The 25,311-nt window shown below is 41.4% G+C and overlaps 1 protein-coding gene across 1 annotated transcript in view; it reads right to left on the bottom strand.

Moving 5' to 3' along the window:
* Nucleotides 1-4,197: 4,197 nt before the first annotated feature.
* EFCAB5 (EF-hand calcium binding domain 5) overlaps nucleotides 4,198-25,311 on the bottom strand; it is a 90,756-nt gene continuing 69,642 nt past the window's right edge. Inside the window, exons 16-21 of the mRNA XM_070357337.1 lie at nucleotides 22,807-22,959; nucleotides 20,798-20,901; nucleotides 15,730-15,983; nucleotides 13,946-14,229; nucleotides 13,469-13,565; nucleotides 4,198-5,588 (exon numbers count right to left, since the gene is read on the bottom strand). Coding sequence (XP_070213438.1) covers nucleotides 5,398-5,588; nucleotides 13,469-13,565; nucleotides 13,946-14,229; nucleotides 15,730-15,983; nucleotides 20,798-20,901; nucleotides 22,807-22,959 — 1,083 coding nt within the window. The 3' untranslated portion in view covers nucleotides 4,198-5,397. The remainder of the gene's footprint in view (nucleotides 5,589-13,468; nucleotides 13,566-13,945; nucleotides 14,230-15,729; nucleotides 15,984-20,797; nucleotides 20,902-22,806; nucleotides 22,960-25,311) is intronic.

Raw genomic sequence — 25,311 nt, forward strand, 5'->3', positions numbered from 1 at the left:
TTAATGATTGGTCTTGCCTACATAATGAAGTTTCCATTAAGAAAACCCAATATATGGAATTCTGAGAGCTTCTGGGTTGGTGAAAATATCCACCTGCCATGAGGATGGTGCACCCCAACTTGATGAGGACAGAAATACCCTTCCTGACCTCACCTATATATCTCTATCTGGTTGTTTACATGTATACTTTATATCATATCCTGTATATAATAAATGTGTCAACATGAAAAGAGAAATAATTATAACTTACCACATGGCTAAGTCCTAAATAAGCATACATGATCATGATAATGCAAACACTGAATAAGCAGCTATTCTGATCTAAATTACAAGGTAGTTGGGAAGAATGAAGGAGTAGGAAGTGTGTGTGTGGAGAGGGGGATGCACACGCTGAGGAAGGAGCTAAATCTCTTGCATTCTGGGAGGTTAATAAATACTGCCTAATTCGGGAAAAAAAAAAAGCCACATGGCATGTTATTTTGCAACATGGAGGTGCATGTCAAAACTACAGCCAAAACAGGTTGGCAAACTTTCTGTGCAGAAGGTCAAATAGTAAATCTTTAGATTTTATGGGTCAGAAGTCTCTGGCAGCTACTCAACTCTGCCCAGGGGTGTGAGAGAAGTCACAGACCATTTGGGCATGACTTTTCTAATAAAACTATCATGACAGGCAACTGGCTAGATTTAGCTTGTACTGTTTATTAACTCTTGAGCTAAACGAATTGAAAATAGTTGACTCAGAAGCAAGGAAAATAGGGGTAAGGTGGAGCTGGGAAATGCTCTGGTTTTGACGTACCTTGTATGACAGAGGATTCTTTAAACTATGAGCATGTGTTACTTTGCTTAAAAAGAATCAGTAAAGGGTAAATAATAAAGCCGCCCCCCCCCACCGCCCCGCCCCGGCCTGGGCTATCTGCTTCTTAAAGAGAATGAGTGGAGAATTAGTTACACAAAATCATAGGCTCAATATCCTATATAATTCGAACTTCTAAATTGGAATATTGGATTCTGTATTCTCCTGTTGCCTACAGGCTGTTGTAATGAAGCAGTTGTGAGGTTTTCCCAAAGCTAGAGGGCTGATTTCTCAGTGTTGCAGAGAGTTTGAGTTCTTCAATTACTTGGCCTGGTTTGCAGCAAGGCAAGTAGTTGCTACAGTGGACCAGAGACTTGAAGAAGTCTTCTAATATTTTGAATCTGTATTTGGGATCTTTAATGGGAGAAGTTGTAATGACAGAAGCAGAGTAAGCCAGTAAAAGGCAGCATCATCACTCCCATACTTCTGTTACACAACAGAGAATTCTGTCTTAGTCTTGCAGAGATAAGATTTCAAGCACAGAACAGTCAACTAGACTTGGATGCAAGACAACTGTAGGACCCTCAGCACCCAAACTTAAGGATCTTGATTTAACTTTTTGACACTAGTATTACTTATCCCTACTCTTTCATTCTCTGCTTCCTTTTGTGCGCACTCTTCCCTAACCAACTACAGTTGTCTCTAGAACAGGTTTGAACTTCTTGGCTCTACTCACACATGGATTTTTTTTTTTTCCCGGTAAATACCTACTGAATAACTACAGATCCATGGTTAGTTGAATCCCCAGAGGCAGAAGGCTGACCAGAGATGTACGTGCATTTTTGACTGCACATTGGGTGGTTCACCCCTAACTCCAGTGTTGTTCAAGAGTCAACTGTACTCGCTTTTCTCAGCCTACAGGTTCGGCTAACTTGTGGTGTCTGCATGGCAGCATGCTTCAATTTGTTTAAAGCCTATGGTGACATTTTTGGCCTCTCTAAAAAACACCCTTCTAGACACTGCTCTATTGCTATTTCCCAATTTGGTTTGTCAATGGTTTGGGTGCTTTTTATATTAGACTATTTCACAAATTGGTCTCCCTTTGGCAAGTGGTCAACCCCAATTCGAACAGCTGTGGCTACAGAATCAGGGTCACATGGAACAAAACTTGGCCACCTCGAGTGTTTCACCAGTTACGATCTGTGGGCAGGACAGTTTAAGCTCAGGCAGTAGACTGAGCAAAGGTAAAATAGGGTAATGACTAGGAGATGGAACACCCACCAAGGGGAATTACAATACCTACAGGAGAAAGAAATAGGCAGTATTTAATTAATTGAGCTTGTCTATTGAGGTCTTTATAATAAGATCATGTGGGGGGGAGCAGGAACATAGAGTTAAGGATGATGTAGGGTGGGGTTAGGGCTTCCCAGGTGGCGCTAGTGGTAAAGAACCTGCCTGCCTAATGCAGGAGATGTAAGAGACCATGGGTTCGATCCCTGGGTCAGGAAGATCTGGAGGCGGGCAACCCACTCCAGTATTCTTGCCTGGAGAATTCCATGGACAGAGGAGCCCAGAAGGCTATGGTTCATAGAGTAACACAGTCAGACACGATTAAAGTGACTTAGTACTCACGCAGGGTGGGGTTAGGTGGAGTGGCATTGCATAAAAACCTTACAGAAGAGGAATGAAAAGTCCCTAAATTACCTGCAAAGGGTCTTCTGAGTCAGTAATTGAGAATGTCTGTAGAAGTTAAGGGCTACTGGTTGCTTGATCACATTTAGATTAGGAAGGAATGGGAAGTCAGTCTCAAGAGACCACATATAATTCTTTTTATATAAAATATCCAGAATAGACAAACCCATAGAAAAAGCAAGATTTGTAGTTGCCTAAGACTGGAGTGAGAAAAATGGGGAGTATTGCTAAAGGTATGGCGTTTTTTATGGGGGTGATGAAAGTCTTCTGAAATTGTTGTGAATAGTTCCACAATTATGTGAATATACTTAAAAACCATTTAGTTGTACACTTTAAGTATGTGAATTATATAGTATATGTGTTATATTTCAATAAAGCTGTTAAAAGGGCCAATAGGGACTTCCAATTGAATTCCAATATCATTGTCTTGGAACATTTATTTTGCTCCTGGACCATGGAAAGCTGTAATTATTAATATAAAAGAAAGTGATATGGAAGGTCTTCAGTATGCAGTGTCATTGTTACCTATGCTGCTGCTGCTGCTAAGTTGCTTCAGTCGTGTCCAACTCTGTGCGACCCCATAGACGGCAGCCCACCAGGCTCCCCCGTCCCTGGGATTCTCCAGGCAAGAACACTGGAGTGGGTTGCCATTTCCTTCTCCAATGCATGAAAGTGAAAAGTGAAAGTGAAGTTGCTCAGTCATGTCTGACTCTTAGGGACCCCATGGACTGCAGCCTACCAGGCTCCTCCGTCCATGGGATTTTCCAGGCAAGAGTACTGGAGTGGGGTGCCATTGCCTTCTCCATTGTTACCTATAAGCTATAGAGAAATCTAAAAAAATAACCAGTTAATCAAGTCTGAGCTTCTGAAGTATATGTAAATACAAGTAAATCAATAAATCTACTGAGTCAAATAAATAGACTTAACCATAAATCAACATCTAAATTTTAGTCAAGTACAAATAACATCCTCTTCACCAAAAAAATAAGTATCTGGTGTCAAGGGATAGGATTTTACTTGAATGATAGTCAAATAAATCCAAGCAATCTGCCTTGTCGGTTGCTTAATTTTAAAGTAGTTTCCAGGGACTTGCCTGGTGGTCCAGTGGCTAAGACTCCACACTCCCAATACAGGGGGCCCAGGTTCAATCCTTGGTCAGGGAAGTAGATCTCATGTGCTACAAGTAAGAGTTCACATGTTGCAACTCAAGATCCCGCATGCCAAAACTAAGACCTGGGGCAAGCAAACAAATAAATAGATTAAAAGTAAATAAAGTCATTCCCAAAAGAATGATAGCACAATTGTTAGCCTAGTGAAGTTTGGAAAGTGTTGATGAAATATCTAGCGTACTGCCAAAAGCAATAAAACAGAAGTCGACATGTGAAGTTGCTCAGTCCTGTGCGACTCATGGAGACTGTAGCCTACCAGACTCCTCTGTCCATGGCATTTTCCAGGCAAGAGTACTGGAGTGGGTTGCCATTTCCTTCTCCAGGGGATCTTCTCGACCCAGGGATCGAACCCAGCTCACCTGCATTGTGGGCAAATGCTTCACCCTCTGAGCCACTAGGGAAGCCCAACAGGACACGTGGGTGCCTCTTACTCATTGTAACCTAGCTAACTCACTCTTTGAGCTTCTTTCCTTGTTTATGAAATGGGGATAATCATATTGAGTCTGCCAACCCTGCATGTTTGGGAGGATCAGATGAGCTAGGATGTGAAAATACTTCAAGATAAAATGTCATGCAGATGTGTGATATTTGTTATCATTAAGCTGCATGCCATTTAGTTATTAATAACTTAATTCCCATCACGATGGATCAACAGGTCACAGTCTGCAAAAATTTTCCCTCCTTGCTGCCTAAAATGCTATTTGTATTCACAGTGGGCCCCTTAAAAGCTTGTTCTGAAGCCATTAGAGTGTGTGGCTATCAGTTTAATATCTTCAAGAACATTGTTCCTAGAAATGTTGCAGCTAATGCCCTGAAAAGCTCACTTCCAAATATGAAACAGGGTTATAGGTTAAAACTGGGCATGGGACCAGGCAAGAGATGAGGGCTGGTAAATAACATTGCCATCTTATCACCCGAGGTTAGAAAGGGACCTCCAGTCTCAAATTATAAGATGTTTGGAACGCATTACATTTTGTCAACCAAATAAAGAAAATGAAGTTTAATTTCCCAAAATTTTATTAAAAATGGACTCTGTCATCAGATATCTTACTGCAAAGATGAAATCTCACAACAGGGCAGTAAAGTTTGCTGTAATAACAAGATTTAAATAAATATAAATTCTGCAGTTCTTGAACTCATGAAGATTTTGTTATAAAAGAAAAAGGTTTTTTTCCCATGAGTCATGGGCAAACATTTCCCCAGATTTTCTATTTATTGAAATAACTTTTAAACTTGTTAGGGTAAGTGGGGGTGAGGGAGTGGAGATGGGAGCAGAGAGGATGTGGTGCTCATAAAAGCCTTTGAAAAATTAGAAAAACAATTCCCAGTCCATTTCTTAAAATCTTTATTATATTTTTTTGATGTAAAAACTGTGCTCTTTTGATGTAAAAACTGCCATTTTCCCCCTAAATACTCATCTGTTCTTTACTTTGTACCTGAAAAGAATTGCAATAACTCACTCAACCAACCATAATAGGCCCACAGCAGATAAAATGCTAAAACTAAAAAGAAACTTTAAAATATGTTCTTTAACATACATTTGGTTATGGCTACCTTAACTGCAAATTTTCTTAGATCAAATTTCTCCCTCGGAGGCACTTTTGGTTTTAGAAAGTGCTGAGGTAAAGGTCTAGGAGAAAAATATGTTTATGTGGCACTCCTTTCCAATTGAAAATATTTTTATAGTTAACAAGCAAAACTGAACATGACAAAAATACCCTAAATATAGTAGCAATTCCATTATCATTTCCCTGGCAAGCTTCCCCCTGGCATTTTTGCATACACACAGGAGTCAGTCTTGGATGGCAGTGGGGGGGGAATAGCACTACTTATTTTTTTGTTTAGTTTTATGAGAGCTAAACAGATGTGTGCCCAGTGGTATAAGTATTCGATGGCAGAATTACCAAATTTCCATACTTCAATTCGAGAATGATCTGTACCAAAAAAAAAAAAGTGTTAGTTTTGTACTTTTATTACTGAAATATATTTTAATACTGAGATATAAGAAAAATTATGACAAAAGTTCATTAGATATATTTTGAGTCAAAACCATAGCAGAATCCTGTTTATGTAATTATAGGAAAATGGATAAATTAATTTTGGTATATTCATATAATGGATCTCAACCCAGGGCTCAAACCTGGGTCTCCTGCATTCCAAGTGAGTTCTTTACCATATGAGCCACCAGGGAAGCCCTATAATGGAACCCTATGCAGCATTTAACATATTCAATATGACCAAATTTAATGACCTGTTTAATGACTTATCCTGGAGAATGTTTTATGTGCTCTTTAGTAGAATGTGAATTCTGCTGCATTTGGTTAGAATATTCAGTATTTGTCTGCTAAGTAAATTTAGTCTAATGTTTTATTTAAGGCTGATGTTTCCCTGTTGATTATCTGGATGATCTATCCATTGATGAAAATAGGGTATTAAATTTTTCTACTATTTTCTACTATTACTATGTTGCTATATATTTTTTAGGTCTGTTAATATTTGCTTTATGTATTTAGATGATCCTAAATGGGTCCATGGGGTCCCTAAGAGTCGGACACGACTGAGCGACTTCACTTTCACTTTTCACTCTCATGCATTGGGGAAGGAAATGACAACCCACTCCAGTGTTCTTGCCTGGAGAATCCAGGGACAGGGGAGCCTGGTGGGCTGCCGTCTATGGGGTCACACAGAGTCAGACACAACTGAAGCGACTTAGCAGCAGCAGCAGCAGCATGCAGCGTTTAACAAAGAACTAGAGCTGAGCTACATACGTCATTGTGGATATTTCAAAAACATATTGTTAAGGGAACTTCCCTGGTGGTCCAGTGGCTAAGACTCCTAGCTCCCAATGCAAGGGGCTTGAGTTCCATCCCTGGTCAAGGAACTAGATCCCACATGCCACGACTAAGACTCAGCAGTAACTATGTTTTTAAAAACATACTGTTGAGAACAAAAATAAGCTGTATAATAATATGTTCTTTTGGATACAGTTAAAAACAATTTTAAAACCTGTAAAATAATATTATATTGTTTATGGATTCATGGGCATGTAGTAAAAGTAGAAATCATGCATAAAACTGATAAACACCAAATTCATAATAGTATTAGCTCTAGGGAGGAGAAGAAGAGAATGAAATATGGGAGAAGCATAGAAATTCTCAACTGTTCCTGTAATGTTTTCTTTCTTTAAAAAAAGTCTGGCTCAAAAACATATTAAGAATATGGTTCTGTAATGCCTACACAGGTATTAGTCTCTAACCTCTATGTTTGAAATATTTCCTAATTAAAAATTATTTTTAAAGCTATAATCACTGCACACCAAAATATTTCATTTGTTAAACTGCAAACTATTTTTAAAAATTACTTTTGGGACTTCCTTGGTGGTACAGTGGATAGAAGTCCACCTACCATGCAAGGGACATGGTTTCCATCCCTGGTCCAGGAAGATTCCACGTGCCATGGAGCAACTAAAGTCCAGGAGCCACAACTACTGAAGCCCATGTGCCTAGAGCCGGTGCTCCACAACAAGAGAAATCACTGCAGTGAGAAGTCTGTGCACCTCAACAAAGAGTATTCCCCACTCACCACAAGTAGAGAACACCCACGCACAGCAAGGAAGACCAGGACAACAAAGAATAAATAAAATTTTTTTAAAAATTACTTTTTTCAGGAGTCAGTCAATGACTATTCAAATAGAATGGTCCAATGGAAAGAGAATGTACTTAAACAGATCTGGGTTCTAATCTTGGCTCAACTCCAACTAGTTTTGTGACCTTGAAAAGTCACTTAATTGCCTTGAGCCTGTTTCTTCGTCCACATAACAGATACCTCAGAATTGTTATGGGGATCAAAGAGGAAAGACATGCAAAAACCTGTCAAAGAGTAGTTGCTCAAAAAAATATGTTAATTCTTTCAGGTCCCTTCTACCCTCGGGTCTATGTTTAACTTTTTTGTTACTTCTAGTGGCTAATACAGTTCCTAACCCAATAAATGTTTATTGATTTGACTTGAATCAAACCATTACATGATATTTATAATCAAATAAAAGGGCTTCCCAGGTGGTGTAGTGGTAAAGAATCCACCTGCCAATTTCGGAGATGCAAGAGACATGGGTTTGATCCCTGGGTACGGAAGATCCTCTGGAGTAGGAAATGGTAACCCCTCCAGTATTCTTGCGTGGAAAATTCCACGGACAGAGGAGCCTGGTAGGCTTCAGTCCATGGGGTCGCTAAGAGTCGGACACGACTGAGCGACTTCACTTTCACTTTTCACTTTCATGCATTGGAGAAGGAAATGGCAACCCGCTCCAGTGTTCTTGCCTGGAGAATCCCAGGGACGGTGGAGCCTGGTGTGCTACAGACCATGGGGTTGCAAAGGGTCAGACATGACTGAGCACACATGTATACACATTATTGATTAATAAGAGATTTTAAATATTGTTTTCTATCCAATAGCTCATTAATAACAATGACAATTATGTCACTCATGGTTGTCAATTAGGATGACAAAACAGAACGTATTTCCTTGTCTTCTATCAACGTGAAGGAACAAGTTTCCCTGAATTAGGTTAAGATTTTCTGTGGTTCTCAAGGTATCACTACCACAAAAGGTACAATGTGGAACAGGAAAGGCACATAAAATATGGAAAACATACTCAAATCTCAATTTTTATTTGACGCTCACTGTATAAAACATGTGAGTGCAATTTTCTAAAGTTTCCTCTTTTAACACACACACAGAAGCACTGTCTTTTTTCTCAATTGTAAGTGTTTAATAAATGTTGATTGAAACAACATTGTGGAATAATTAAGTTAGGCTTTTCAAATGTTGAAGTCTTTTCAGATTATAGCTCAGTAACATTAGTGACAATTATGAATAAAAATGAAAGCAGATGTCAGACATGAGAGCACCTAGAAAATACCTGATTCATATCATGAGTAACACTAGACCAATTAACATACATACTTAAAATATTGAGATGCATTTGTTGATCCCTTTTTGTATTAACTTCCTGGAAGCTTTAAAAGTTAATGCTATAGGCTGAAAAATGTCCCAATGTTACAAGTCTAAATTAAAGTACACCCTGCTGCTGCTGCTGCTGCTAAGTCGCTTCAGTCGTGTCCGACTCTGTGCGACCCCATAGACGGCAGCCCATCAGGCTCCACCGTCCCTGGGATTCTCCAGGCAAGAACACTGGAGCGGGTTGCCATTTCCTTCTCCAATGCATGAAAGTGAAAAGTGAAAGTGAAGTCGCTCAGTCGTGTCCGACTCTTAGCGACCCCATGGACTGAAGCCTACCAGGCTCCTCCGTCCATGGGATTTTCCAGCCAAGAGTACTGGAGTGGGGTGCCATTAGAACAATTCTAAAACCAATCCTGACTAATTTTCTGAGATATAACAGCTCTGCTGCTCTCCACAGCCTTTATTCTGCCTTTTCCAAATCCCCATTAAGAGCTCTGTTGCACTGATGCCTGCCAGTGCTCTTATCTGACATCCAGATGAACAGAGCCCTATCTGCAGCCATTATTAAGCTAGCAGGCCATCTCCATGGTGATTTAAGGACGTGAGGATGGGGGGCGAAGTCGCTCCATTTCACAAGCCCCTGTTGCTTATTTCCTGTCTTATTGTTACCGGGGACAGAAGCTCCGAACCTGTCTGGGCGAAGGTTCCTGTTTCCCTGCCCTGTTCCCAATGAGAGATTTATGGCTTAACAACTGGCTCTAATGATTCCTCTATTGAAGGAAGCCTCCATCGGTCCGCGGGTTTCCCATTAACAACGGTTGAGTGTTACTGCCCTCTTGTGGTGGATAGATGCCAGCTCTTTGCATTTCAGCAGAGAGCCAGTGTGCACAGATTAATTCTTCCTTGGTAAAGGTTATAGTAAATTATTTGAATATATCTGAGTTTAAAAAATTGCTGGCTCAACCTTTGAATCTGTTTATGAACCGATTAATTCAGAAACATTTTATGGGGTTTTTTTTTGTAGATTCTAGCTTAATCAAACTTTTAATTATATAGGAAATTCATTCTGCTGAAAACATTGGGTCATTTTAAGATATTTCTAATTAAAATTCCATTTTATGAATCTCTGCTTTAACATTAGATTAAGTTAAAAGCTTTGGGAATGAAAGACAATTAGATGTGCGAGGCAAAAAAGAATGAAGTTCTTAAGCTTCAAGTTCAAAGTTAATGTGTAGCTGCTCCTTTCAACTAACAACTAACCCAAGATCAGTGAGCAGTATTTCTTTTTTCAAATTTTTCATTTATTTGCTTGTTTTTTGGCTGTGCTGGGTCTTTGCTGCTGCTTGGGCTTTTCTCTAGTTGCAGTGAGCTGAGGCTGCTCTCTAGTTGGGCACCCAGGCTTCTCATTGCAGTGGCTTCTCTTGTTGCAGAGCACAGTCTCAATAGTTGTGGTGCGTGGGCTTAGCTACTCCCTGGCATGTGTAATTTTCCCAGATCAGGGATTGAATCCATGTCTTCTACATTGGCAGGCGGACTCTACACCACTGAGCCACCAGGGAAGCTCTAAGCAGTATTTATTGAATGCTCTTCTCTTCATCATTAGTTCTCTTAATTGTAGTTCTTTTATTTCTGCTGTTTTACATACCCTCTACCACCTCTTAACATTACTGCCACATACGATGAGCTGAAGGTCCATGCAACATCGTACTTAAAAGGGTATATGTGTGTCAGTTTCAATCAGTTTTTGTGTAGGTAGGAGAATTCTTATTTTCCATGACAGTCAGGGACCTAATATGTCTCTAATTTACGTGGTCCTGAAGGTACTGCAGAGTGCTGCTTCCAGTTTGTCGGGCAAGAGTTCGTGTTAAACGAGGAGGTAAAACCAAATTTTTTCCTGAGTTATCAAACCTTGGGTGGAAGTTTATTCCAGGCCTAACTGAATTCTTGCAAATATATTAGTCTTATTCCAGTTGAAGCATAATTTCTATACAGTATCACATTGTACTGACTTTTTTTTTCATGATGTAGTTATAAATCAAATTATGTATGAATTTAAATAAATGCAATTTATCTTTACAAAAATTCATACTTCTGTGCAATGGCTTCCAAACTCTTTGACTATGTACCTCTGTAAGTTAACAAATGTAAAAGGTTGAGACAATGTCTCAGAAAGTGAAACAAAGAAGATGGAAAATAGGAGAGAAACTATAGGGATTTTGGAGGCTGAATCTAGGATTTCCCATGTCTGAATAATAGGAGTTCCAAAGAAGGAACACAGAAAAGGGAGGGCAGGGCCTCCTCTAACCTCTAGGTCATTTTTGTGTGAATGGATGAATGCACACAGCTTGGTGAACAGAAAAAAGTGTGTCAAGGAGGTGCCCCTCTTCCAAGCAGACGTAAGTGTAAGCTGAAGCCCACAGTTTTGTGAATGGAACCTTAGTTAGGTCTCAGCTCCCCACCCCCTCAGCAGGGTACATTTGTGCAGTACACAAACTGCACAGCCATGTGCAGCAACCTTGATGTCAGGGAGGAAATCATTGGGATTAAGGACCTGCGTTTCACAGTTGAAAAGGCCCAGGGAGTGTTCAGATCAATGGATGAAAATAGACCTGCGTGGATAAGGAAGTGTGGTATATATACACAATGGAATATTACTGAGCTATAATCACTCATTTGAGTCAGTTCTAATGAGGTGGATGAAACTGGAGCCTATTACACAGAGTGAATAAGTCAGAAAGAAAAACACCAATACAGTGTATTAACGTATATATATGGAATTTGGAAAGATGGTAATGACGATCCTATATGCCAGGCAGTAAAAGAAACACAGATGTAAAGAACATGCTTTTGGACTATGTGGGAGAAAGCGAGGGTGGGATGACTTGAGAGAAGAGCACTGAAACATGTATATTACCATATGTAAAGTAGATGACCAGTACAAGTTTGATGCATGAAGCAGGGCATTCAAAGCCAGTACTCTGGAACAACCCAGAGGGATGGGATGGGGAGGAAGGTGGGAGCGGGGTTCAGGATGGGGAGACAGACACATGTGCACCCATGGATGATTCATGTCGATGCATGGCAAAAGCCACCACAATATTGTAAAGAAATTATCCTCCAATTAAAATAAATATAATAATTTTTTAAAAGATATATCATTTTGAAGTTTCACGGTCGTGGGGATAAAGCAGTGATTCTATAGCTTCTGGAGAGAAACAAAACAAGTCACATGCGCAGAATCAAAAAGGCTTCAGACTTCAACAGCAAGCCTGGAAATTTCCAAATTTCTACTGACAGTGGGGCTATTTTCTCAAAAAGTTAGCCATAAGTTCCCATCTGTGAAAGTGTTAGCTGCTCAGGCATGTCCAGCTCTTTGCAACCCCAGGGACTACACATGGCTCCTCTGTCCATGAAATTCCTAAGGCAAGAATACTGGAGTGGGTTGCCACTTCCTTCTCCTGGGGAACCTCCTGATCCAGGGATCACACCCAGGTGCCCTGAATTGCAGGCAGATTCTTTACCATCTGAGCCACCAGGGAAGCCCCCTATTTTCCTGAAACGACCCCTTAAAAGCAGCGAGAACTGTTAACACCTGGGAATGCAGAGGTGCCTGTGAATCAGCCACCAGCCATGAGGCTACATAGAAGCCATAGTCTTCACTCACACCACTCTTGGTCCACATTAATTCATGTTAACTGCTATGTGAACCTTGTGTCTAGCATTCCCAAACTGCTGGGAGTATCTCTCCTTTCTAAGCCAGAACATCTCTCTCTCTCTCATCCACCCACTGCTTCCTGCTTCCACAGACAACCTGAGGAGTGTGGGCTGTCTTCCTCTGGGTGGCCTTTTCCTATCTCTTGTCCTAGGAATCTGGTTCCAAGCCTCTCTGTCTACTATATGTGTCCCAGAAGTCCAGAAACCCTTTGTCTGGAGGGTCCAAAGAGAATGGGGGAGAGGGAGACAAGGCTTAGTGAGGGATTTTTACAGAGCCATTTCCCCAATCAATGATTAGTTTAACATCTTTTTTTTTTTTTTTTTTTAAGAAAGAATAAGTTCATTGTTTACTGTTCCATTCACGTAAACAGCCTCAGGTCTCTGGTGGGATAACACACCCACATGGAGGAATGTGTGCTTGTGCATGTATATTTACGACATGTGAGATCTTAGTTCCCTGACCAGCGATGGAACCCATGCCCCCTGCATTGGGAGAGCAGAGTCTTAACCACCTGCTGATGCTCCTTCTTCCAAAAAGTCTACATTACTAGTCTGTAAAGACTCATGCTCCATTGTTTTATTTGGTTCTTCATGGAAACTAAAGATCATAGCTGCCTTTTCGCTTAACAAACTTGGCTTCTAGCCTTACTGCAGCCTCCATTTGCTTTTTTTTTTTTTAAGAATTTTGAATATGGAGTCATTAAGTGGGAGATAGAGGTGCTTCTGAATTCTCATGTGCGTGGCACAGATAGTCACTATGGGGATTGCAATAGATTATAGACAATGCCCTTACTTTTAGAAGACTATAATCAGAACTATTTTCCCCTAAAAATTGAATTTTGGATGCTTTGGGGCTTCCAGGTGGCTCAGTGGTAAATGCCAATGCAGGAGATGTGGGTTCGATCCCTGAGTTAGAAAGATCCCCTGGAGTAGGAAATGGTAATCCACTCCAGTATTCTTGCCTGGAAAATTCCATGGACAGAGGAACCTGGCGGGCTACAGCCCATGGGGTAGCAAATAGTCTGACACGACTGAGCACACATGCATGCTGGGCCACTGTATTCTAATAAAAATCTCTGGATTGCAACTATATTTTGTTGCTGTTGGTATAGATTTAGACTATAATTAAGTGGAAACTTACTTTCAAAGTATTCAGCAATGAGCTTTAAATTAACTTTCAGTTCCATAGCAGTTGGATCAAAGTCACAAATATTTTCGACTAACTGTTGGTTTACGTACTGTAAACAAAGAACAAAAATCGTGGAATCATCAAGTGGAAGGAGAGTGCCTAATTCCTAAGTTTACACAATTCCATTTATACACACTTTGAAACAGGCAAAATCAATCTATGGTGTTAGACATCAGGATTCTGGTTACCCTTGGGGTGTGAGAGAGAGAGTGTGTGTGTGTGTGTGAGGCTGGTGATGGGGAGGTTTGTAAAAAGGAAGGCTTTGGGGATGCCACTCCTGTTCTTGTTCCAGGTGCCTCTTACATTCATTGTGTAAAAATTCTTGCCTTTGTGTATCAAGGATTTGTGCAATTAAGATTTGTATATCTTAACTCATGTAGGTTATTCTTCAATGAAGAGTTTTGTTTTTTTTTTTTTAATGAAACTTACCAGTTTACAGTGATCCCAACTTTCTAAGTCACTTGATTTCAACTCTGGATGAAAGAACACGATAATCCCTTTCAGGATGTCTTGTACTAATTTTATGTTGACTTTCAGATCCTGGGACTGGCTGTCTGGCGGGGCTTTGACTTCCGCCAGAGGGTCATAATCATGCAGCAACAGTGACACAAAGTCCGAGGATGTAAGTAGACTGAGGCACTCCTGTAGCTCCTGTAGCATGACTCTGAAGAAGAGAATGCCTGCCCGCTGGACTTCTCCCACACTTTCAATCTCTAGAATAACAGAAAGACATCCCACACAGCTGTTCAGAACACATACTACTTTTTCACAGAATTCTGAATGTAATATAGCAAACCTTTGTTTTCTTTTCAGGAAACGCTATATCCTATAGCGTTAAACAATCTTAGTTTCTCCAGTCATGAAATCAAAAGGCAAAAATGGAATCCCACCTGTGGGGTTCACAGGCAGAGGCTCTGAGAAAAGGTGAAACCTTTATTTGTAGCTAAACCTTGCTTTGAAACCTACTTTCACCCTTATTAGTTCAGTTGTCTCTCTGAGCCCCCTTTTCATTTTTCTGTGAGAAGAGTTGATCCCTACTTTCCCGTTAAGCTGTGGAAATTAACAGGAGATGGTACATGGAAAAGTGCTTAGTCCCAGGTCTTACACATAGTGGATGCTCAAAAGATATGAATTTTCCTTTCTCCTTTTTATCCCACACTGTGTAATGGCTAGAAGTGTTTCAGCTTTATCCAACAGTGTTACTCTACTAATTCTATTTATTCCAATCTTGGTAGTGAAAGGTTTCCATGCTTTCGTCTTCCCTCCCTTCTGCCTACACTGATTTTGTGGTAAGAGTAGCGTGGTGGAAGTGGAATCACAAGGATTGGGGTCTGTTCTTGGCTCTGCAGTAGCTTGCTCTTGGACCTTTACTTTGACAGACCTTAGCTCCTTTCTCTGTAAAATGAGATGTTCCTGTGAGTTAATGCTGTGAGGGCTTCCCAAGTGGCCCAGTGCTAAAGAATCCACTTGCCATTCAGGAGCCACAGGTTTGATCCCTGGGTCAGGAAGATCCCCTGGAGGAGGAAATGGCAACCTTCTTCAGTGTCCTTGCCAGCATAATCCCATGGACAGAGCAGGCTCGGATCACAAAAGAGTCAGACACAAATGAGCATGCAAGCACACTGTGGTGGAAAGAGCACCCAAACTGGGGTGGAGATCCAGCCTTTACCACTGGTCAACTGTGTGATTTGGTGCACTTCCCTTGTCTGTAAAATGAAATAATCACCATTCACCTCCTAGAGTTATGATAAGGACTAATTGAAATACCATATTTAAAGTGCTTGACACATGATGTGGCATTTAATAAATGCTACTTCTATATTGCCATTATGAGTCCTTCAACTCTAAAACCATGACTCTAGGCAAGAAAACGGAGAAGGCGATGGCACCCCACTCCAGTACTTTTGCCTGGAAAATCCCATGGACGGAGGAGCCTGGTGGGCTGCCGTTTATGGGGTGGCACAGAGTCGGACACGACTGAAGCGACTTAGCAGCAGCAGCAGCAGCAGGCAAGAAAATGTGATTCCTTACCCTTTGCTCTAACGTATAGGCCAGACTAATCAGTCCAAGACTGAATGAAGGAAATCCTTCCATGTGGAAAGATCTGTACTTTGCAACAATTCATTTTAGAAAATGCATCCTTCATTGTATTGTCTGATTTCCCCCAAACTTATTAAATCTATGAATTCAGACAGTTGCCGCATTCACAATACCTAGGATATAGTTTTTCTTTATTTCTCCAGATAATTCGCCCAGTATTTCACTGCAGGCAAGCTGGATCACCTTCAGCATTTTCTGTAGATCTTTAAACTCTCGATACAACAACATCTTACTCTTGCCAATGTTAACATCGAGAACTCCCAAAGCTTCTCCTGTTCTCTCACGAAGTGGAACTACAATGTGGTTTTCTCCACAGACAGAGGCCAAAACAACTCCTGAACTGTCTGTGCACTTAAAGAGGAAATCTCTGAAACCAAAACCAAATAAACATAAGGAGGGTATAAAATAAAAGCCTGTTCACAACATTCCACCCAGACACACTGAATCACCTCCTCTTGTGCCTACTATACTCGAGCCATACCAGCCCTTGTTGCTATTTCATCTGCCTGACACATTCCACCCCTTAAATTCTCAGGGCTCAGCTCCCTCAGCTCCCCATAAAGAAACGCACCCTGACCCCTGTGATCTAAAGTAGCTGCACCAGAGTCAGACTCCATCCAGCTCAGTTCAGTTCAGTCGCTCAGTCGTGTCCGACTCTTTGCAACCCCATGGACAGAAAGACTTCCCTGTCCATCACCAATTCCCAGAGTTGACTCAAACTCATGTCCATTGAGTCGGTGATGCCATCCAACCATCTCATCCTCTGTCATCCCTTTCTCTTCCTGACTTCAATCTTTCCCAGCATCAGGGTCTTTTCAAATGAGTCAGTTCTTCTCATCAGGTGGCCAAAGTATTGGAGTTTCAGCTTCAACATCAATGAACACTAAGGACTGATTTCCTTTAGGATGGACTGGTTGGATCTCCTTACAGTCCAAGGGACTCTCAAGAGTCTTGTCCAACACCACCATTCAAAAGCATCAATTCTTCAGTGCTCAGCTTTCTTTATAGTCCAACACTCACATCCATACATGACTACTGGAAAAACCATAGCCTTGACTAGACAGACCTTTGTTGGCAAAATAATGTCTCTGCTTTTTAATATGTTGTCTAGGTTGGTCATAGCTTTTCTTCCAAGGAGAAAGCATCTTTTAATTTCATGGCTGCAGTCACCATCTGCAGTGATTTTGGAGCCCCCCAAAATAGTCTGCCACTGTCTCCACTGTTTCCCCATCTATTTGCCATGAAGTCATGGGACCAGATGCCATGATCTTAGTGTTCTGAATGTTGAGCTTTAAGCCAACTTTTTCACTTTCCTCTTTCACTTTCATCAACAGGCTCTTTAGTTCTTCTTCACTTTCTGCCATAAGGGTGGTATCATCTGCATATCTGAGGTTATTGATCTTTCTCCTGGCAATCTTGATTCCAGCTTGTGCTTCTTCCAGCCCAGTGTTTCTCATGCATGATGTACTCTGCATATAAGTTAAATAAGCAGGGTGACAATATACAGCCTTGACATACCCCTTTTCCTATTTGGAACCAGTCTGTTGTTCCATGTCCATCTGCTTTGCCTTATTTTTAAAATTTTATTTATTTGGCTGTGCCAGGTTTTAGTTGCAGCATGCAGGATCTAGTTCCCTGACTAGAGAAAGAACCTGGGCCCCCTGCATTGAGAGTGCTGAGTCTTAGCCACTGGACCTCCAGAGAAGTCCAATTCTGCCTTACTGTCTTTACTATAGACTTGTCCTTAACTGAGGGTATTCATTTTTTGTTTATGTAGTGTCCAGTAAGTCTTGGTTGAATGCCCAAAGAAGGATGAATGTGTTAGGTCAGGTTCTCTAGAAGCAGAGCCTGAGAAAGGGATGCTCTGTGCCAATTATTCACTGAGGGAGTGCTTTCGGGAGAAACCTTTGAAGGTCTGAGGCAAACAGGATGGGGAAGCGGAAGATGCTAAGGGACTTCCTTGGTGGTCCAGTGGCTAAGACTGCACTCCCAATGCAGGGGGCCTGGTTCAATCCCTGGTCACAGAACTAGATCCTGCATGACAGTGACTAAGAGTTTGCATGCTGCAACTAAGACCAGGTGCAGCCAAATAAATAAATATTTTTAAAACTGTGATTTCAGGTGAAGTTTATCCTCAGCCCAATCCTAAAAGGAGCTTTGGAAGCCAAATTGCACCCACACTCTGCCCCACCTTGAAGCAGGGGAGAGGTCTTTTGTCATTCATTAGCGCTCTAAATGTAAACAGATAAATCTTAACAGTTGAGTGAAACGTGAACATGAAGCCACTCAGTCATGTCCGACTCTTTGCAACCCCATGGACTGTAGCCTACCAGGCTCCTCTGTCCATGGGATTTTCCAGGCAATAGTACTGGAGTGGATTGCCATTTCCTTCTCCAAGGGATCTTTCCAACCCAGGGATTGAACCTGGGTCTCCCGCATCATAGACAGATGCTTTACCATCTGAGCCACCAGGGAAGTCCAGCTTTCACATAAGGGCTGGTCAATTAGACCATAGCTGGGTATCCAGATCCTACAATATCCAGTTAGCCCCAGGAAAGCTCTCAATTGTTTTTGAGTCATGGGGGAGGGCAACTGGAGGATTCCTTGTACCCGATCAGAGGACAGCCTCCTGGACCCGTGTGTAATCTGAACTCCCAGGTAAGTGACCTTTGTCTTGACCATCTGTGCCTTAGCACGGGAGACTTTATATCCCCTTTCTGCCAAGAAGTTTAGAACCTGAATTGCATGTTGTTGGGCACTTTTCTCATCTGGAGAACAGATTAATAGGTCATCTATGTATTGTAATATTTTCCCATTAGGTCCAGGTCCAGATCTAGGAGATCCTGGCTAAGGGCCTGTCCAAACAGGTGGGGGCTATCTCTGAACCTCTGAGATAATTCTGTCCAAGTCATCTGTTGGTGTTTTTCTCCTGGGGCCTCCCACTTAAAGGCAAAAAGATATTGGGATTCTTTAGCCAGTGGTGTGCAAAAAAAATGCATCTTTGAGATCCAAGACTGTAAACCACTTGGCACTGGGTGGGATTTTTCCCAAGATTACATAGGGATTGGGTACTGTGGGATGGAGGGGGACTACAGCTTCATTTATGATCCAGAGATCTTGGACCATTCTCCAGGTTCCGTCTTTTTTCTTTACTGAGAGGATTGGGGTGTTACATGGTGAACTGGTGGGGACCAATAACCCACAAGCAAGGAATTTATTTATTAAAGGCTGTAGTCCCTCCCGAGCCTCTCTTTTGAGAGGATATTGTTTCCGGTTAGGAAACCAAGTGGGATCTCGGAGGACAATGATGACCGGTTCCGCTTGGTGGGCTCGTCCAGGAATCCCCTGGTCCCATACCTGGGGGTTAATTTTGTCTTCCCATAGTTTTTGGTCCTTCTCTATTGAAGGTGTAATGGGTTCTTCAGTAGTAACCAGGAGCTGTAGAGCTCTAGGGGCTGAAAAACTTCCCATCACAAGGGTGGTCCCCAGTTTACCACTGACTATCTGTGAGTCATTACAGAATGCTAAGAATAGCCAGCTGTCTTCCACCATTAGTAGCTAAAAATACAGACTCATGGATGTAGAAATGAGTCAAGCAGAGTTCCCCACGGACCATAACATAGTTCATGTCTTCTATAAATATTACTCATTTAGAGGCTGCCCAGGAGGCTCAATGGTAAAGAATCTGACTGCCAATACAGGAGACGCAGACAAGCTTTCGAACCCTGGATTGGAAAGATCCCCTGGAGAAGGGAATGGCGACCCACTCCAATATTCTTGCCTGGAGAATCCCATGGACAGAGTAGCCGGGTAGGCTGGAGTCCACAGGGTCACAAAAGAGTCGGACACAATTAAGCAATAAACAACAACAAAGCTCTAAGCTGCTCTGGATGTGTGTTGGGGAGGTGTTTACAGAGCTCATCGGCCCCTCCTGGAGAGGGGCTCCCCTTGACAATTACAGGGTGAGTTATTAGCAATAGGATCTGCAGCCCCTGGCAGAAGATACTTGGGCAGGGCACTGACAGCACCTGTGTCAGTGAGGGACCTGAGGTTTTCATAGAAATGTAGTAGCTCCTTCTTTTCCTCAGGAAGTATAAACACATCCTTTTATCTCTTTCCCTCTTTTCCCATCTACATGATATTGAGATGTCATTCCTTTTAGGTATCTGTAAAAACGCTGGTGCTTAGCACAGCCTCAGAAAAAACACGTTTAGGGAATTCCCTAGTGGTCCAGTGGCTAGGACTCTGTGCTTCCACTGCAAGGGGCATGGATTCAACCTCTGGTTGGGAAACTAACATCCTTCATGCTGTGGGTATGGCCAAAAAAGCATATTTACAGTTCATAACACCAATCCTGTCATGATAGAAAGGTTATGCCCTTGTTTGGCTGTACCTACCCGTCGCTGCAGCTGAGCCATGTCTTCATGATAGCCATAGTAGTGAGGCATCATGCTAAGCTTCCTTGGTCAACAGAGTTCCTCAAAAGGCACCTGCTCTAAGTTATACACAGGAATCCAAGGTTGTAAGTCTGGGTGTTAGAAGGACTCTTGTAAAACTCTTAGCCAGGACAAGGAATAACTATGGAAAGGAGCTTAAAACTGAATGAACATTCTGGTATGAGGCCAAACTGAAATTGAATTAACATAGGTACTTAAATGTCAAATTGCCTACTAGCCTGAGATAGGTTACTGCCTATTCAACTATGCTGACTCTCTAAGAAGCACTGTATTCTAGTTAAGATCTGTTTTTGCAGTAGTTTAGTAGCGTACTTTGCATTTCACACATGAGAGGCATTCAAGGTAATCTAGAACTGGGTACTTATTAAAGGCAACATTCTCTGCCTCCTCCCCGTCTTTGCACCAGCCTGTCTTCTTTAAGTTAAAAAAAAAAAAATTGTCCGCAGGCTAGCTAACATTAAGAGGATGAGCTCTGATTAGTGATGTGGGTGTATTTTTCATAACCATGGTGGGTTTTTGTTAATTTCATGTTAATAAGAAAATTATAAAAAATAAAACACTAAATTGAAATCTGTTTTAAAAAGAACTTAAGGGGGAAAGGACCCAGGCAGACAAAGGTCTACAGTAATTTTCCTTTAAAGCCCCATCAGAATGAGAGCCATTATATTCATAAGAAGCAGAAGCTGGCAGTCAAACAAAACAGGCGGTGAGGTATGTCCCATACCTGAAGATGCATGTCTTCCTAAAGATGACAGAGGGATTCTTGTGGATTTCTGTTAGACCCTGCTGCCCTGTGACCATCATATTTCGTAAAACATAGTCTGAATCCTTGAAAAGAGGTAGAAATTTCATTACAGAGAGGAGTGATTAAACTTCATGCTCTCATTGAGACTTTTGGGGACAAATAGAAAAAAATTAGAAAAGCTTAGGCAATATAAAATGTTTTTCAAGTTATAGGTCAAGGTCAATATAATTTTGAGCCACAATGATGCCAAACACTTGGAAGGCTTCTAGGTTTGGGCCTCAGAAATTTTTTTCCCTAGACTGATTCATCCTATTGGTCATCCCAACCAGTCTCATGGTTTATGTTTTGTTTTGAGTTGTTTTGGTAAAATATACACAGCATAATATTATTACTTTTGCCATTCATAAGTGTGCAATTCAGTGGGATTAGAGACATTCACAATGTTGTGTAACCAGTCTAATGGTTTTAAATATAATTTACTTACCAGCCTGGATTTCCCCCAAACACTAAGCTCATATATCCAACTGTGTATTCAATATCTCCACTTAGATATCTAACAGACATTTCAAATTACAGTTTAAAAATGTTTTTCAATTTAGTAGGTGAGAAATTATCTTTTACTTAAATTTGTATTTCATTATGAGAACAACTGAACATTTTTTCCTATGTTTATTGACCATTTGCATGAGGTTTTTTTTAAAAATAAAATTGTCTTTTGCTTATTTTTCTTTTGGATTTTCAAAATTCCACTAATTTTTATATAACACTGTTATTCTCTGCCAGATATATGGCAATTAATTGTGTTTATAACTTTGGTGCAAGAAAGTTTTACATTTTTATGTCATCAATGTATCAACCTCACTTTAATCACTTCAACCTTTGAGACTCAGCCATCCTTCCCAGACTACAGTTGTAAATTCCCCATCCTTCATTTTCTTAGCTATCCTCATGCATTTATTCTTCTTCCATATGAAGATTAAATCATTTAGCCAATTAAAAAAATTATGCTAGAATTTTTCTTGCAATTTTGTTAAACTTAAAAATAACTTTGGTAAAAAATTAGATTTTAAAGTTATATTTATGGGGAGCTGCTATCACTCTTAGCCTGAAGGTGGTGATGGTAGTCAGTCGCTCAGTCATGTCCTACTCTGCGACCCTGTGGACTGTAGCCCACCAGGCTCCTCTGTCCATGGGATTATCCAGGCAAGAATACTAGAGTGGGTTGCTATTTCCTTCTCCAGGGAATCTTCCTGATCCAGGGATCAAACCAGCTTCTCCTGCTTGACAGGCAGATTCTTTGCCACTGAGCCGCCTGGGAAGCCCAAAGAGGTAAGGAGAGGAAGCAATTACCAGAACCTGGAGAAGACAGCCAAGTAGAGAGGACCATGTGACTAAGGTACAGTGGTCTTTTTTTTTAAAATTCCCAACTTTTATTTTTGGCCTCCCCATTCTCTAAGTATCAAAGTACTTTCTTCTTGAATCAGACTGTATACTGAATACGTTTAAAACACAGCTGAGTGCTGTCTTTCTCTAACAGGTAAAAATTTTTAACAGTAAATTTGAAATGTGTGTGGTCCAAAGAAGAAGGATAAAGAAAAAGAACAGATTATGATCTCTTATTTCCCATTGACATAAGACTAACATAAGATTTCATATATTGGGGGCATGGAGCCCTCTTCAAGCAGACATTCTGAGCAGGACTATTGTTCAAAAATGTTAAAAAAGAGAATGTATTAGCAGTTTTCATAATCCACAGAGATCACTTGACTTCTTGTCTCTTCAACAGAGACCTGGGGGCCAGGAACTCTTCTTGCCGCACCAACCTCCCGGGATGGCCCTTCATTCTATTCATTTTGTTGAAGAACACAGCTAACCCAAAGAAACCTAGAGAGGGAGAGCCAAAAGCATAAATACCCCAACCTCACTCTCCTTCTGCCTGCCAGTCTCCTACTGGTGCCTTTCATTGGACAAACTGAAGCAGGAGCTACCTTCTCTGAGTTGGGCTCAACAAAGTATGTAGAGATGGCAGTGATGCTGGGTGTGATGTTGTAGAGCCAGCCGATGCCAGTGATCACAATATGAAGGATGTGCTCCCGGCTGTGGACGTAGTGATAGGCAGTACTAAAGACATTGGCAACACCCTGTAGAGACAGAAATTTAAATTGCCTTCTCTTTTAAAAATAGCCAAATAATTAGTAATGCATCAATTGGATTATCTTTTTTTTTTTTTTTTTTTTTGCTTATTTGGTGGCATCGGATCTTAATAGTTGCACACATGGGCTCTTCACTGTGCTGTGTGGGCTTATTTGCCCCCTGGCATGTGGGATTTTAGTTCCCTGACCAGGGATCAAACCTGCATCTCCTGCGGTGGAAGGCAGATTCTTAACCACTGGACCATCCGGGAGAGTCCCCTGAATTATCTTTTAAATTAATGATCATCTGTTGTTACTGTTGTTCCTGTTGTTTAGTCGCTCAGTTGTGTTCGACTCTGTAACCCCATGGGCGGTAGCCCACCAGACTCCTCTGTCCATGGGATTTTCCAGGCAAGATTACTGGAGTGGGATGCCATTTCCTCCTCAGGAAATCTTCCAGACCCTACAACTCCTGTATTGGAGAGCAGATTCTTTATCACCGAGGCACCAGGGACACCCAATAATCATCTACTTCCTAAAAATTATTCATTGGTTCTCAAAAGGCATTTCAAAAGAGTTCTCAAAAATGTTTCAGGTTCCACTACGAAAAAATGAAACCAAAAGAGTAAACAGAGATCTACTGGAAAACCCATCTAACTTACTACGTTTGCTGATAATCATCCAGTGAAATCAGTGGTATATACCATCAGAAAGCAGTGTCATAAGAACAAGGTAAACTTTGAAATGAGAAAAAAATAATGTTTAAAAGCCAACAACTAATGCCAGCCTTGGACAGATGGGTAAGAGCTGCCCCAATCTGATGCAAGATTAATATCTGTGTGTTTACATGGCTACTGTCATCAGATCAGCTGTGCAGGTATGCTGGGTTTCCAGGCCTGCAGTTACACGGTTTTCTTCAACACATAAAGAGAGCCTGTTCCACAGAGAAAGGATCGGAAACCCTCAGAACCCATCTGTGGTCTTGTTGTCAAGAAACCCTAGGATATGACCTCCCTGGTGGTCCAGTGGTTGAGACTTCACATTCCAACGCAGAGGGTATGGGTTCAATCCTGGTTGAGGAGCAAAGATTTCACATGCCTCTTGGCCAAGGAACCAAAGCATAGAAGCAATGTTATAGCACATTCAATAAAGACTTTAAAAAATGGTCACATCAAAGGAAACTCTAGGAGGAACCACAAATTCTTCAAAAATATCTGCATTTTATATTATGACCCAAGACATCTAAGGATATCTCAAGAGCCTTTACCTCCAAGGGCTAGGAGGTCAATTTATAATTCACTTTGACATGTTCTCTAATAAGACCATGGTGATTGCCGCCGTGAAAGTAAAACACACTCCTTGGAAGGAAAGTTATGACCAACCCAGATAGAAGGCAATGGCACCCCACTCCAGGACTCTTGCCTGGAAAATCCCATGGACGGAGGAGCCTGGTAGGCTGCAGTCCATGGGGTCGAAGAGTCGGACACGACTGAGCGACTTCACTTTCACTTTTTACTTTCATACATTGGAGAAGGAAATGGCAACCCACTCCAGTGTTCTTGCCTGGAGAATCCCAGGGACGGGGGAGCCTGGTGGGCTGCCGTCTATGGGGTCGCACAGAGTCGGACACAACTGAAGCGACTTAGCAGCAGCAGCAACAGCAGCAGATAGCATATTAAAAAGCAAAGACTTTACTTTGCCAACAAAGGTCCATCTAGTCAAGGCTATGTTTTTTTCCAGTAGTTATGTATGGATGTGAGAGTTGGATTGTGAAGAAAGCTGAATGCCGAAGAATTGATGCTTTTGAACTGTGGTGTTGGAGAAGACTCTTGAGAGTCCCTTGGACTGCAAAGAGATCCAACCAGTCCATCCTAAAGGAGATCAGTCCTGGGTGTTCATTGGAAGGACTGATGTTGAAACTGAAACTCCAATACTTTGGCCACCTCATGCAAAGAGTTGACTCATTGGAAAAGACCCTGATGCTGGGAAGGATTGGGGGCAGGAGAAGAAGGGGACGACAGAGGATGAGATGGCTGGATGGCATCACCGACTCGATGCACATGAGTTTGGGTGAACTCTGGGAGTTGGTGATGGACAGGGAGGCCTGGAGTGCTGAGGTTCGTGGGGTCGCAAAGAGCGGACATGACTGAGTGACTGAACTGAACTGAACTGAATGATAATTTGGAGTATAGTTCACCATACTCTTCCACTTTGCATCTTAATATCTTCACATCATTCTTATGTCAGAAGAGAATGAAACTTATTATTAAAAAGATGTCCAGGGGAAAAGATTCTACCACTTCCTCAGTTGTACATCCAGTAAATGAGAGGGGAAAAATTTAAATGATGGTAAATAAACAT

This window comes from Bos mutus, chromosome 19 (genome assembly GCF_027580195.1).
Source record: "Bos mutus isolate GX-2022 chromosome 19, NWIPB_WYAK_1.1, whole genome shotgun sequence".
Taxonomy (NCBI): Eukaryota; Metazoa; Chordata; class Mammalia; order Artiodactyla; family Bovidae; genus Bos; species Bos mutus.